Source organism: Rissa tridactyla, chromosome 7 (assembly GCF_028500815.1).
Source record: "Rissa tridactyla isolate bRisTri1 chromosome 7, bRisTri1.patW.cur.20221130, whole genome shotgun sequence".
Classification (NCBI taxonomy): Eukaryota; Metazoa; Chordata; class Aves; order Charadriiformes; family Laridae; genus Rissa; species Rissa tridactyla.
The window spans coordinates 26,318,699-26,332,261 of record NC_071472.1 but is presented as its reverse complement, the minus strand read 5'-3'; the positions used below and the strand labels follow the sequence as shown (position 1 = coordinate 26,332,261).

At 48.5% G+C, this 13,563-nt stretch overlaps 1 protein-coding gene across 1 annotated transcript in view; it reads left to right on the top strand.

The window, feature by feature from the left end:
* Positions 1 to 13,563, top strand: part of WIPF1 (WAS/WASL interacting protein family member 1) — a 61,246-nt gene that overhangs the window by 40,325 nt on the left and 7,358 nt on the right. The window contains 8 exon segments of the mRNA XM_054209028.1: positions 3,293 to 3,381; positions 4,911 to 5,040; positions 7,970 to 8,152; positions 9,549 to 9,982; positions 9,984 to 10,090; positions 10,092 to 10,260; positions 10,262 to 10,319; positions 12,705 to 12,920. Coding sequence (XP_054065003.1) covers positions 3,331 to 3,381; positions 4,911 to 5,040; positions 7,970 to 8,152; positions 9,549 to 9,982; positions 9,984 to 10,090; positions 10,092 to 10,260; positions 10,262 to 10,319; positions 12,705 to 12,920 — 1,348 coding nt within the window. The 5' untranslated portion in view covers positions 3,293 to 3,330.

Here is a 13,563-nt window from a genome sequence, read left to right as displayed (position 1 = left end):
TGGAAAAAAGATGACTGAGGGGGGATCTTATCCGTGCTTATAAATCCTTAAAGGGTGGGTGTCAGGAGGATGGGGACAGGCTCTTTTCAATGGTGCCCGGCAACAGGACAAGGGGTAACGGGCACAAACTTGAACAGAGGAAGCTCCACCTCAACATGAGGAGGAACTTCTTTCCTTTGAGGGTGGCAGAGCCCTGGCACAGGCTGCCCAGAGAGGTGGTGGAGTCTCCATCTCTGGAGACATTCAAACCCCGCCTGGACGTGTTCCTGTGCAACCTGCTCTGGGTGACCCTGCTCTGGCAGGGGGTTGGACTAGATGATCTCCAGAGGTCCCTTCCAGCCCCTACCATTCTGTGATTCTGTGCAGCTGTGTACCTCATTTCCACTCCTGTCCTGTTGAGAAAGCCCATGGGTACCAGAAAAGGTACTAGCTAGTGTGCAGCTGGTGACTACAGGTACATCAGAGGATGTCATCCCTCTGGAAGATGGGATAGGGAAAGAGGCGGCACCCAGTGCCTTGCTCCTCCTTACCTCCTTGCAAGTAATGTGTGCAGGGAGGGTTTTGGAGAGGCTGGATGTGTCCCTGGGTAGTGAGTGGCTTCCCCTTAGAGAAGTCGAGCTTTGAGCGTTACCTCGCTTCCCCTCTGTCCCCACCAATTCCTTGCGAAGCTGATCTAAAACAGCCGGGTTAAAAGGAAAGAAAAAAATAAGTAGAACAGAGCAGGACAAGTGTGCAGAAAGCAATGGCTTAATTTACAGGGAGGTAGACAGGTTACAGCATTTGTAAAAATACAGCTTTTTAAAGAAAGCACTTCGAGGACCAGCTGGCTCACTTGCTGCATTCAGGTCTGAGCTGCCTTAAGGAATTCATTTAAAAGTCTGACATTAAACCAAACTGTATTCTGCCTGCTCCAGAAACTTTCCCATGGCACATAGAGTGCCGAGGAGACTCGCAGCGCGTTATCCAGACTGCTTTGGCCTCTTATCAAAGCAGCGCAGAGAGCAGAATTTCTCTTTTTAATCAGCTGAAGGAGTTAAAAGCTCAGTGAAATAGCCTAATGGCACAGTTAATGCTAGAGACAACTGCAGCTGTGAAAAGACTGTGTTAAGAAACAGGATGGTTGTGGTCTGCTGTAAGAAATAATTTTCCTGTTGACTATTTTTTTAAACAGGAAGCTGAAGAACAAAGCAGCATTAGTCTTGGTGCTTTTAATAGGCTTCAGATTTCAAATTTTGCATTTAGGATAAGCAGATTGGGAGAGGATAAGGCTTTGTGCAGAGTTTTATGTAACGACTGAGAGCTAGAAATGCAGAAGACAGGAATATAACCAAATTCAAACAGATCCTCTGAACGTGAAGCTGGTGCTGCTCTGGAGACGCCGTAAGATGCGCCGGAACGCAGCAGATGACAGACGAGAGCACCCTGGTCCGTTTGCAGGACTTTGCAAATGCATGTGTCTGCGCAGCGCTGCGTAGGCTGGGCTTCGCACAGTTTCCTCTTTGTCAGTCAGTCTGTCCATCTGCCAGCTTTCCCCCTGCTCCGCTTGCTCTTTTGCAGTAACCGGAAAGAGAAAGAGTTTCTGCAGCACAGGAGAAGAAGAAAAGCTGCAAACAAACACTAGAGACGGTGGCAGTGCCTCACGCCGCTTTGAACTCCATGTTTTTTTCTAGATAGTCAGCCAGAGCTAGGGGTGATGTGTCCGACTCCTTTCCAAGCCCTTTCCTTCCTAAAGATTTTAGACAAAATCCATTAAAGTCTTATTTTGGCAAATCTTTCTTCTGAGGAAGGTAGCTCTGCAATTTTTTGGTGTGAGTGGGTTTATAGCTGTATTCTAATCCTTTAGAAGCACAAGCATCTGACGAGATAAATCTGTACTTCTAACCATTCTTCTCCCACACATATCATGGATCATCTCAGAGCCGCTACGGACTTCATAGGTGGTGACTCACCTCAAACCTTCACTGCAAATGCCATTTTGTTCCATTCTGAACATTTTCCTAAGGCTCATTTAAACTGTAAAGGGTACTGCGCTGAAGTTGATTGGGCAGATCCTGTGGAATTACAGTTCTCCTTGGCTTTATCAAAAACAATTAAGTGACTTCAGAAAGTAAGATCTGCGTATTCTTTGTAAGTAACTTCCCTGGGGACCTCAGCTGTCAGCCTGGGATTGTCTGGAGGATAACCCTCATTCCTAGTCCCATTGTGTTTACCTGTCTTGTGCAAACATGATATAAATGGTGGCAAATCCCTGTTACTAAAGCTGGCTCAGGTGAATGGGTAAGAGCAAAGCACACGCCATAGCACCATTAGAAAAGCCCGGGAGCCTCCGATAGGCACAGCTCCAGCAAGCGCTGTGCCAAAATGCCGCAAAAAGCCCTTGTGACTTGAAAAAAAAAATTCCTCGATGCTTGTCCTTTCTTTGTTTCCATTTAATATTTTTCATTACAATGAAGTTCTACGTCTCAGGTGTGACCCTCCTAGGATTGCTCTAGGTTGGAAGTTCTGCTTGGGGTGGGGACAAGCCTGGTCTCTGGCAGGGAAGCTCTGGGAAGGCTGAGCTTTGGCAGCCAGGCTTTTCCCTCTGCAGCAGCCTGCGGCTGAGAGGCCGGGCTACCTGCGTGCTCTTCCTCCTCTGGGAAAGGGCACAGAGCATGGCTGTGTGTGCTGCTCCTGAGGAGGAGGAAGGTGCATTCAGGGGTGATGACAGAGCTTGGAGTCTTCAGAGCAAGCAGGGAGAAAGGAAGAAGCATGAGTCTTTCCTAGAGCTCTGCTGTTCCGCCATACCCACAACAGTGTGTGTGCAGGAACGGGGGGGATTCTTCCAGCAATTTAAGGGCCTTAAAAGGTCAGCATCTCTTTCTGAGTATGCCCTTAAAGAGATGATGCCTTCTTCAAGTAATGGTTGATGGTATAGCTATGGGATTATCCTGAAGCTGGAAGAAGATTGGTGGATTGAACAGAGTTCAATTTTGTTATTGCATTTTTGGGCATTGCCATAGCAATGCGTGGGTTATGTATGTGTGCAAAACTGGATGTGTGTGTCCGTGAGTTTGTATGGCAAGGGGATCCTTGCAAAACTGGATATGTACGTCCATGAGTTTGTATGGCAATGTAAGGAGCCTCCGTTTAAGGCTGCAATGAAACATGAGCTGCTTTTTACAGATTATTTAGATTTAGAAAATGTAGCAGATAAACCTGTTAGCTGCAAGGATGTTTTTTAGCTGAGTACAAATTTATTTATTAAGATTTATTAATCTCTAGGCCTTGTGCATTTGTCTGTTTTGCTGTGCAGGTTTCTTAGCAAGACCGGACGGAGTTGAGTCTTCCACCATGCCCGTGCCTCCCCCTCCAGCTCCCCCGCCGCCCCCAACTCTGGCCTTGGTGAGCTTTACAGGATGTAAATGTACCATTTACACTGCTTCTGTTCCTGCTTATCACATTGAACAGGATGTCCAGAGGCACTGAGGTGTGGACGAGCGTATGCATGATATTTGGGGAAAGCTCTCCAAAATTTTTTTTATGATTGATCCTACAAGAGGGACCATCACTTCCACTCCCTTCCAGTGCCCATATGGATGTCACTAGCCACATTGACTTTCCATCCTCCTCTTCCTCCCACACTGGTGGTTTGATCTGGCGTAGGGATCCTGGGTGGAGAGGCGCAGCTCCTCAGCAGCTTGTCTAAGTCAGAGGAATTGAAGTCTTGCGCTCCCCTTGCCTTTTTCCAGCCACATACTCCCACCTTCTCCCACGTTCTATTCTAGTACTTACATGATCCGAGATAGAAAAAAATCAATCCTATTGTTTAAATTTGTTAAGGATAGTTCTTGGCCAGCACAGCTGCCTCAGCCAGCCTGTGGTATCAGAGCAGAGGATCCGCTGCTGGCACAGCATGGTGGGCGAGACTACGTCGAACTTGACGTATGGCAGCCTAAGCTGCAATAGAGCTTGGGTTGTGTTTGCCCTCTGACAGTCAGACACCTCACTGACAAGAAAGAAAAGGCTTCTTGAAATGCCGTTGTAAAATACTCAGGGTATTTTCATAGAAAAACCCTCTCTGGTTACACAGATTTGTGCCACTGAAGAGTCTTTCCCTCATTTTCCACCACAAGCAAGATACAGACTCAGTGCTTGGTCCCTCCATGGCAAGTCTCACCACCTTTCAGGAAATTTCCATAACACTGATCTGATAAGTTAGAAAGCTTTTTCAGGAACCACCATTTCCTAGAAGGAATAGCCATATATACATATGTGCGTGTATGCATATATGTGTATGTTGGGGGTTTTTTTGGTTCTTCCTTGAAAAATTGTGTCACCAAAACATAAACTCAAAAGAGAGGACCACTGAGACAAACCCCGTGCATCTAAAGGTTTTATTGGGTCTATTTGAAAAGATCTATATTGTTGAAGTGGTGATTGCCATTTTAAAGTAGTTTTGTCAAAACTAAAGTAGTAGATAAAGTTCTGTCTGTCTTCTGATTTATCCAGAATTCGCATATTAGGAGTTTTCACTACAGCTTTCAAGAACCTCCACCTTTTTGTGTCATCAAATTACGTGTGGAGTCTGTTCTTGTTCCATCTCCAAAATGCCATTTTGCCATATACGTGCCTTGGCTTTAAAAAAAATCAGAGACTCTAAATTGTGAGTTAAAAAAATGTGAATTCACATAAAAGTGTTCTGTTTCCAGTCAAAAGTGTGGGTTAAAATTTCAGCGGCATTTGGGGCCTGGAGTCAGTAACAAGGCTGGCTACCTATAACATCATTCACAAAACCAGACGTGGCATGCTACCCACGCCAGTGCTGTTAAAACAGAAATAGAGGTCTCAAGTAACTACCATATTTGAGCAGAACTTTGTAGCTAGAAGTTGAGGTTTATTTTTGTCTCCTCATTTTTAATTTTATTTTGCAGGCAAATACTGAAAAGCCGTCCCTAAGCAGGTCAGAACAAGCAGGGCGAAATGCTCTATTATCTGATATTACCAAAGGAAAAAAGCTAAAGAAGACTGTTACTAATGACAGAAGTGCTCCAATTCTAGACAGTAAGTACAATTCTGCATGTTGGAGTTTCTGTATGTTTGAATGGTTCTACATATCTGAATGCAGAAAATTATTTTACATATCATCAGATGAACTGCCATGAGGGAAATAGGTAAATAAAATGCCAGAAGTTGGCATGCGTAAAAATAAATTATTCTGTTCACCGTGGGTTAAGTCAGCTCAGAAATCAAGCTTATGAAACGTGAGTGTTAATTTGTTTGCTTACTCTCATAAAGCAGTTCATTTTCTTGTTTGCTGAAATCAGAAAACTGTGCAAACGCTACCAGGAGCTCTGCTGAGGAGCTGCAGCAGTTCAGGGAAACAAACCCCCCGTCGGGACTGAGGAGAGCACAGAAAATAAAGTGGAATTTCAGACTCTACTTTTGCAGAAACGGTATAAAAATAAAGGCACCTCTGGCACGACACCATTGGCTTGTGAGTGGCCCCAGTACCACTTAAAGCAAAACCAGAGCCAGGAGCCACGGCCCCACCTGGGTGTCACTCTGCTGCTCGCAGTCGTGCCACTCCTGGAGTGACTCAGTGGTGTTAACTTTTTGGCTGAGCCTCTTGCTCAGCCTGCCCGGTGGTGCTCTGGCACAAGGCAGCAGCTCCACTTACCTGAATGGAGACAAGGCCTCCCTCCAGCTGCGCTGCTGCTGCATCTCACTCTACATCTCGGCACGTGCTGAGAGGAGGCTGGAAAAGCCCGTGTAGCAAAAGTATTGGGAAGGCAGAAAAGAAACAGGCCAAGAGCCGAGGAATAAGGGCCTGCTGTATCAGAGGAACAGCATTTATTGCCTAGGGAGAGAAGATGCTTCTACAGACTGATTAGCAAATGTGATACAACTCAGTCCAGGTCTGGCTGTGCAATTAAAGGCTAGACTGTGATAGGAAGATGATGAGGAAAGAAGGAAATGCCGAAAGGAGTGTGGTCAAATAAGAATAATTGAAAAAATCGATACTGTCCCACAGTCGGCCAGGTACTTTGTTTTTAAACCCTTGATTTTTATCTCTGAAAGCAAAGTTACATGTTCTAGCTACTGGAATGAGCTGGAGAACAGCATTAAGGGGATTAAAGGGGGAGTAAAGGTAAGACTAAAATGATGTAGCCTATTATCTTGTTTACATGAATTAACAAGTCATGATGAAAGGCTAAACCATAGTAGCATTTCTCTGGAGGTTCACACCCTACATGAGTCAGAGCTGAACTGAGCTAACATGCTTAAGAAAAGAGGAGGATGAGGTGAAACATTCCCCATGAACACATTCTTCCTTCTTTTTTCTGGGTGGGATTATTAGAAGTGCTTTCATCCACAGGTTTTAATTACTTTGAAGTCAGTGAAATTTTCACCCACCCAAAGTTGTGGAAATCGAGATGCCAAGAAATTAAACAGCTGATCCTCAGCCAGGTAGCCCATCACCTGAGAGCTGATCCCCACGGATATCCCAACCTGCTCATTTTACAGTGGTGCTCTGAACAGGGCTCATCCCTGTATTTGTAGTTGTGGAAACACTTTCATTTTATTTTTAGCATCTCAGTGTTGTCACAGCAGAAATATTGACAGTAGAGAGAAATGGGAAAGGAAGGGAGGCGGGGCTGATAAAATAATTCCTGCCTATTGGAAAAATTAGCAGCTAATGATCCTGTCACTGCATTTCTGGACCTACAGGAAAATAATCAGACATGAAATCTCTTTCCCCACTAGGCTTTGTTTAAATAAGTAGATAAGTTGCAGCGTCATCAATAGTGACAGAGTTCTGTGCATTCCCAGAATTGATCACCAGAGCCACCACCAAGAGGTGACCCCTCTGGCTTCCTCCTTCCGTCCTCATTTTCCAGGAGATTGCCTTGTCTCTCAGTTTGCTTATGGAGAAGTGGAGGGGGAGGATAAAAGAGCAAAGGTATGAAGAAATGGGAAGCAGCTACGAAGATGCTAACAAAGACAACACGATATTCTCAGAGGTCCCTCCCGTCTATGCTGCTCCAAATTCTCCATAGTGACTGTTTCTCTACTTTCCAGTCCAGAGCAGACTAAAAGAAAGTGATGGCTTAATAAAACAGTGACTATGTTTATTGCACCACCGCTTCCATGGTGCAATAGTGGTGGTGATGGTAGCTGCAACAATCCAACCTGAACAAGGACTTGTGTGTTTTGAAAGCTTGTCCATTTGTCCCCAGCTGCAAGCATTGCTCTAAGGAAAGAGATTACTTTGCAGGATCAGTCTCGCTTCTCTACCTGTCGTGGTTTGGGCCAGGTTGGCCAATGACAAAACAACAGATGATCTCCCCCACCTCTCACTCTAAGGAGAGGAAGAAGAGAGATAGAGATTTGTGAGTTTAGGAAAAAAACTAAACTACTTTAATGAAAAATTAATAATAATATTAAAAAGGATATAATTAAATAGATACAATATAAATAAATATATACGAAACCTAGGATCAAGTTCCTAGGAGGGCACTGGTAGGCACTGTGAAAGTTCCAGACTGAGCTCCGTAACAAATGGGAACTGAAACACACTGACCGGGATGAAAAGGCAGATGAGCTGACGGGGTCCTCCTCAGACGTCAGTCATTGAAGAAAGAGAGACACTGAAGAAGCCAAGCCATTGAAGAAGAGGCCTCTGGAGAAGATCCAAAGAAGAGCCCTTGGAAAAGAGTCCTTGGAGAAGAGCCCACTGCAGAAGATCCGAAGAAGAGGAGTCCTTGGAGAGGAGCCAGCCTGATCCCTTTGATTCCTCAGTTTATCTACTGAGCATGATGGATGGGATGGAACACCCGATGGGTCAGTTTGGGTCACCTCACCTGCCCACAGGTGTGACCCTGGTTGCCACGGCAACAAGTGTAAACAAGAGCCTCCCTCACTGAACACAAAATTGGCTCTGCTTCACCCCAAAGCAGGACACTAACATGGAGGATTTTTTTCCCAACAGAACCCAAAGGACCTGCTGGAGGTGGCGGTGGTGGCTTCGGAGGAGGTGGCGGTGGAAGCAGCGGGGGTTTTGGTGGTGGCGGCGGCGGTGGTGGCAGCTTTGGTGGCGGTGGACCACCTGGCCTTGGAGGCCTTTTTCAAGCTGGAATGCCAAAGCTCAGATCTGCCGCAAGTCGAGATGCCGGTAAGAAAGACCGTGTATTTCCAGCATGAGAAAGTAAATGACATTGCTTAAAACGTTCATAGCACTGCAATCAATCACCTGCTGGGATTGAAAAAGTCTTCAAATGTTCTTAGGAACTCTTAGGAGGTCTTAGGAAATGTAATTTTCAGCTTCAGCCTTGTTTTATTCTTAATACTAGGTTTTATGAGGTGAGACTCCTCTTTCCACCCATCCTCCTAGTTATTGATGAGAACTAAAGATCTCAGCGAAGCTGAATGGCTACCTGTGAAGTAGAGCCAGGCAGAGTAGGTCTTGCCTTAGCAGTGGGTGTGCAGGAGCAGAGGGGAGCATAAGAGCTCTTCAGGTTAATTCTCTCTTGTGCACCAGGAAAAACTTTCCATTTTCCGCAAATGGAAAGTACATCTGCGTCGGCTCTACAGCAGCATGATTTACCACTTAGGGAGTGCACGAGGCACCCCAGCTGGCTGGTACGTACACTGCAGTTGGAGGCTTGTCTGGGACACGCACTGTATTCTTCTGGCTGGCAAAACAGCTGCCCAAAGCCTCGTGCCCCGTGAAACGAGGGCAATCTGGGGCCAGTGAGTTTTGTAAGGTTAAGGATGCAGGATTTCAAGCTTGTTGAAGGAGGACTGGGCAAGGGAGGTTGTAGGGTGTTATGAACATTACATATTTTATAGACTAATGTAATTTTTCATCACGTGTACAAAACAGTCTCTTAGAGCTGGTATTTTCTATTGTGTCACAGTCTATTTTGGGAATACGTATTAATACAAAAGTTCCTGGCATCACAGAACAGTACTTCTTTAACTGCAAGGCTGGCTGCCTTCTTCCTGATGTGCACAAGTACATCCTTAGATCTAACAGCTACTAGAACAGGCTTAAAACAGCCTTTTGCCAGACTGTTGTTGTTAAATGTCATTTAAAAGCTAAGATTTCCTTGCTTTCAGGTTGATGGCACCAAATACTTCTTCTTCACCATTTCTTCCCTCCCCCTGTTACTGCTTGCTGTGTGATGGCCACATTTGTTGTGTTACCTTGGGGCCACTTTGGTCTCTCACAAGCAATCCCTCACAAGGATTATCAGGATGTAACCTGCTACTCCAGAGCAGTTCCCCAGCATTATCAAAACTGCTGATAACTATTCCTGGGTGCCAGGCCCTGAAGGCTTGTGCACCCCATGCCGGCGCCAGCCCCCTTGTGTTTGCCGTGCCTTAGGACACAGCCTGTTAGCAAACTGCTGGGTGAAGCCCCTGTCTGATGGGATGCTGATGCCCCGGCAAAGCCCTCATCCAGCAGGATGCTGATGCCCAGGCGAAGCCCCTGTCCGGTGGGATGCTGATGCCCGGGCGAAGCCCCATCCCAGCGGGACGCTGATGCCCCTCTCCTGTGTCCGCAGATGCCGGGGGAGGAGGCCGCCCGCCCGCCCTGCCGCCCGGAGGCCGCTCCGCTGCCGCCAAGCCCTTCTCGCCGCCGAGCGGCCCGCCGCGCTTCCCCGGGCCGCCCTCGGGGCCGCGGACCTCCGCTCCCGAGCCGCAGAGGAGCCGCATGCCGCCGCTGAGGCCCGACGTCGGCTCCAAGCCCGAGGCCGTGCCGCCGCCGGTGCCCAGCACCCCCCGGCCCATCTCCAGCCTGCACAACAGGGGCTCGCCCCCGGTGCCGGCCCTGAGCCGGCAGCCCAGCCTGGGGCCCTCGCCCCCGCCGTTCCCGGGCAGCCGGAGCGCGGGGTCGGCCGGGCCCCTCCGGCAGCCCGGCCCCGGCCCGGCGACCCCCTTCTCCGGCCGGCCGCCGCTGCCGCCCACCCCGGGCCGGCCGGCGGACGACAAGCCGCCGCCCCCCGCCGCCCCCCGCCGGGCACAGGCCGCCGGCCGGCCGTGAGGCGGCTCTGCCCCCGCCGCCTCCGCAGAACAGCAAGCCGCCGGTGCCCTCCGCCCCCAGGCCCGGCCTCGGCGCCCCGGCGCCCCCCGCCGCCCCCACCCAGCAGGCCGGGGCCGCCCCCCGTCCCGCCCGTCCCCGGCGGCAGCGACGAGATGCCGCGGCTGCCCCAGAGGAACATCTCGCTGGGCTCCTCCTCGGCGCCCGGCGGCGCGGGGGGGCGCTCCGGACCCCTGCCCCCCCCCGCCCAGCGAGAGGCCCCCGCCGCCCGTCAGAGACCCCCCCAGCCGGTCAGGTAGGGATCTGGGGAGCCGGGGGGCTGAGGGTCCCGCAGGCGGCAGCATGATGGGGGTTGGATGGATGGATGGATGCTGTGAGATGAAGTGACAGTTCTTTATGGACTGGGGAAACTTTCAGTTTGCCCAACGGTGGCGTTGGGCTGTGCCCCTTGGAGCGGAACCCAAAATTTTCAGCCGCCCAGCCCCGATACAGCCCTGGGGGTGCATGGCCTGCTGTCACCCAGAAGGAGCAGCATCGCATGGCTTGGGCAGCAGTGTCACTTTTCCACCGTGCGTGATGCTGGCTGTGCCATGCCTTGTGTGGGCGACAAGCGGTGATGCTCCGCGCCAGGGATCCTGCAGGTGGATGTGAGGGTTCACGGGCATCACAGTGGCTTAAGGAAAGTCACTGTGCATCACCAGCCTGCTCACATCTGCTTTTGCAGACCTCAGCAGCTTTCGTAATAATTACTGTAATTAAAAAGGGTTGCAAACAGGGGGTTTCCCCATGATGTTCTTTGATGCAAAGAAGCAGTTTTCTCTGGCTTCTGATAGGTGACAGCATTTGCCTTCCTGAGTCAACCAGCACGACTTAATGGTGGCGTTCTCATGAATGGAGGTTTGCAGAACCCGACCTTCTACGTGTTGGGAGACATGAGCACTTACAGCCAAATACAAATTATTTTAATAAAAGACCTAGCCAACAGTTGTCAAATATGATGGCAATTGTTACAGCAGGACTAACTGCTGTTATTTACCGTATGCAGATTTCAAATGAGGCTAAAAATAGCATTTTCTCCTTTGGGTTATTTCATAATACACTTTAACAACTGTTGTTCATAACTTTTAAGAATTGCCCAGCATAATTTAGCTCTCTTAATACCTGATGGTTCTCCCTTTGGAGATGAGAGAATTTAGGGACAAATAGCCATGCCCTGAAAATACTGGCCCTGAAACCGTGCATTGTGGAGCTGGTTGCCAGCCCAAAGGGTGGCAGGATGCCAGCGCAGCCTGCAGTAAATAAATCAGAGAAATCTGGTCACGTTTGACTGGGAGCATGGGTCAAAGTCACAGAGAGCATCTGCAATTATTCAGATGCTTCCAAGAGCTGCTGCTGTGATGGCCTCTGCTTCCACCGGTGCTTTCCTAGTTGGCTCTTTTCTGAGGGAGATGGTTTTAGCAAATCCACGCTAGCTTTCTGCTGGCAAAAGTATTCTGAAAGTTAAAAGCTTATTATTCTTAGAAACCATTCCCTGAAGGCAAGTGAATAATTTATAAAAAAAGAAGGAGATTAAATTTAAAAAAAAGGGAAAAAAAAGAAAAAAACCTATAAAGTCCAGCATGTTTCTTGAAGCATGTTTCAATGCTTGTTGCTAGAGACACAGTATGTGTTCAAAATGCACATCTGTAGCTAGATTTCGTCAGGACAAGGAAGCATTTCATAAAAACAAACATAATTGTTAGTTGCCCAACTTTGCCAAACAGAGGTAGCGAGACCTTTGAACACACATAGCCCTCCACGCCCTCTGCTTTGTCTCCTTGTGTCCTAACCATGGGTACCTCTCCTGGCAGCAGCAGCTTGCTTGCCTTTATTTACTGGCTCCCCTCTGAGAAGCACCTTCCCTGCCCTCAGGAGAGCCCTGGTCTTGTGTTATGTGGGCTGTGCCTTCGTATTTGACCTGTCCCATGCCAGTTACTCAGATACGCAGACACTGGGAATGCCAGTCTACGTGTGAGGTCTGTTTCCAGTTTAGTGGGAGGTGGATATGCTCCAAATATCCAAAAAACCTGGCATGCAGCACATATATTTATAAATGAGCGCCTGATGCCGTGCTGCTTAACGCTGCCACTCCTGGGCTGAATTCCCCTGTGCACCACTGCAGACCCTGGCTGTGACACCCAGAGGGGACCATGCCTATGGGCGAAGAGCCTCTGAGGGTAGCAGGGCTCTTCTACACGTTCTCTTGCCTTGCAGTGGTACGTGGAAAGGAAATGGGCTATGGTTTGGACCTCTGCAATGTCCTGAATTCCAGCTGTAACTTCTGCTCGTAGTGGCCAACGTAATTTAGAGTGGTTTGAAAGTGGCTTCAAGGACTAGCACCTCTACAGAGGATTCTGTAGCTGAGGGAAATGGGAATATGGGCACTATGGTGTATTTATGCTTAGATATACCCTGCTCCCCTGATCTCTGCTCTTCAAATAAGCACCAATTCCCTAGAGCGCCCTGGAGATCAGGGAAGTGGGTGCTGAGGACGATTCCCTCTGGGGCTGAGGGTCCCAAGCCAGTCCACCCTCTCTAGTTTGTTAATGTGAGGCCGTGGGACACAGGCAGCATCTTACCACCAGCAGAATAACGTCTGGTGCAAACGGTGTTTGTGTGCTTGCCTCTTGTCTTGCTGCAGGCCCCCTCCCACCACCTCCTCCCATAAGCAGGAATGGAAGCACTTCAAGAGCTTTGCCTGCTACTCCCCAGCTGCCCTCCCGGGCAGGGCTGGAGAACCAGAGAGGTGGACCACGACCACCGCTTCCCCCCGACCGGCCAGGCTCAGCAGCGCCGCCGCCGCCGCCACCACCGCCTTCATCGGCTGTCAGAAACGGCTTCCAGGATCCAGGTGACGGTAAGCCATCCTCCCAGTTGTTTGCCTTTGGCAGAGACCGTGTAGCAGCTTTTGGCCTTAATACATCAAAAAAAATTTGGGATAGAGGCTTTGTTTCTAGTGCAGACCTTTGATTTCTGACCAACAGAGGTGTCATTTGGGTCTCAATTAACCCTGCCGAGTAAGAATGGAGTAAATATGCCATATGCAGAGCAGAACTGCAAAGTCATCAATACAGTCTCCAAAACAACCCCTTGAAAAATAGCCTGAGAAAAAGAAACATATTCACCGTGCTTTGCTACAATACGTAAACAAGGCTTAAGGGGATCATTCTGACACGACTACGAATGCAAACCATAGCTACACTAAGAGTCTTTGGAAGACAGAACTAGTTAGATGACGACTCAAAAGCTGAAAGCTGACAAACAGATGAGGGAGGAGATTGTCAGAACACTGCTGAAAATCTCAAGTCTCTCTGTTTTTGCTAGTGTTTATTGAAAAGGTGAGGTCTGAGATTACTGTGTTTTAAAGATTCATCATGGTTTTCTTTTTAATTGTTCTCTATTTGCAAAGGACAGGTAAATCTTTCATCTAATTATGGGAGGCCAAATCGGTATTTCTGACGTTTATAAGGTTAGGAAAAGCAAACAGAAAATAGAACTGT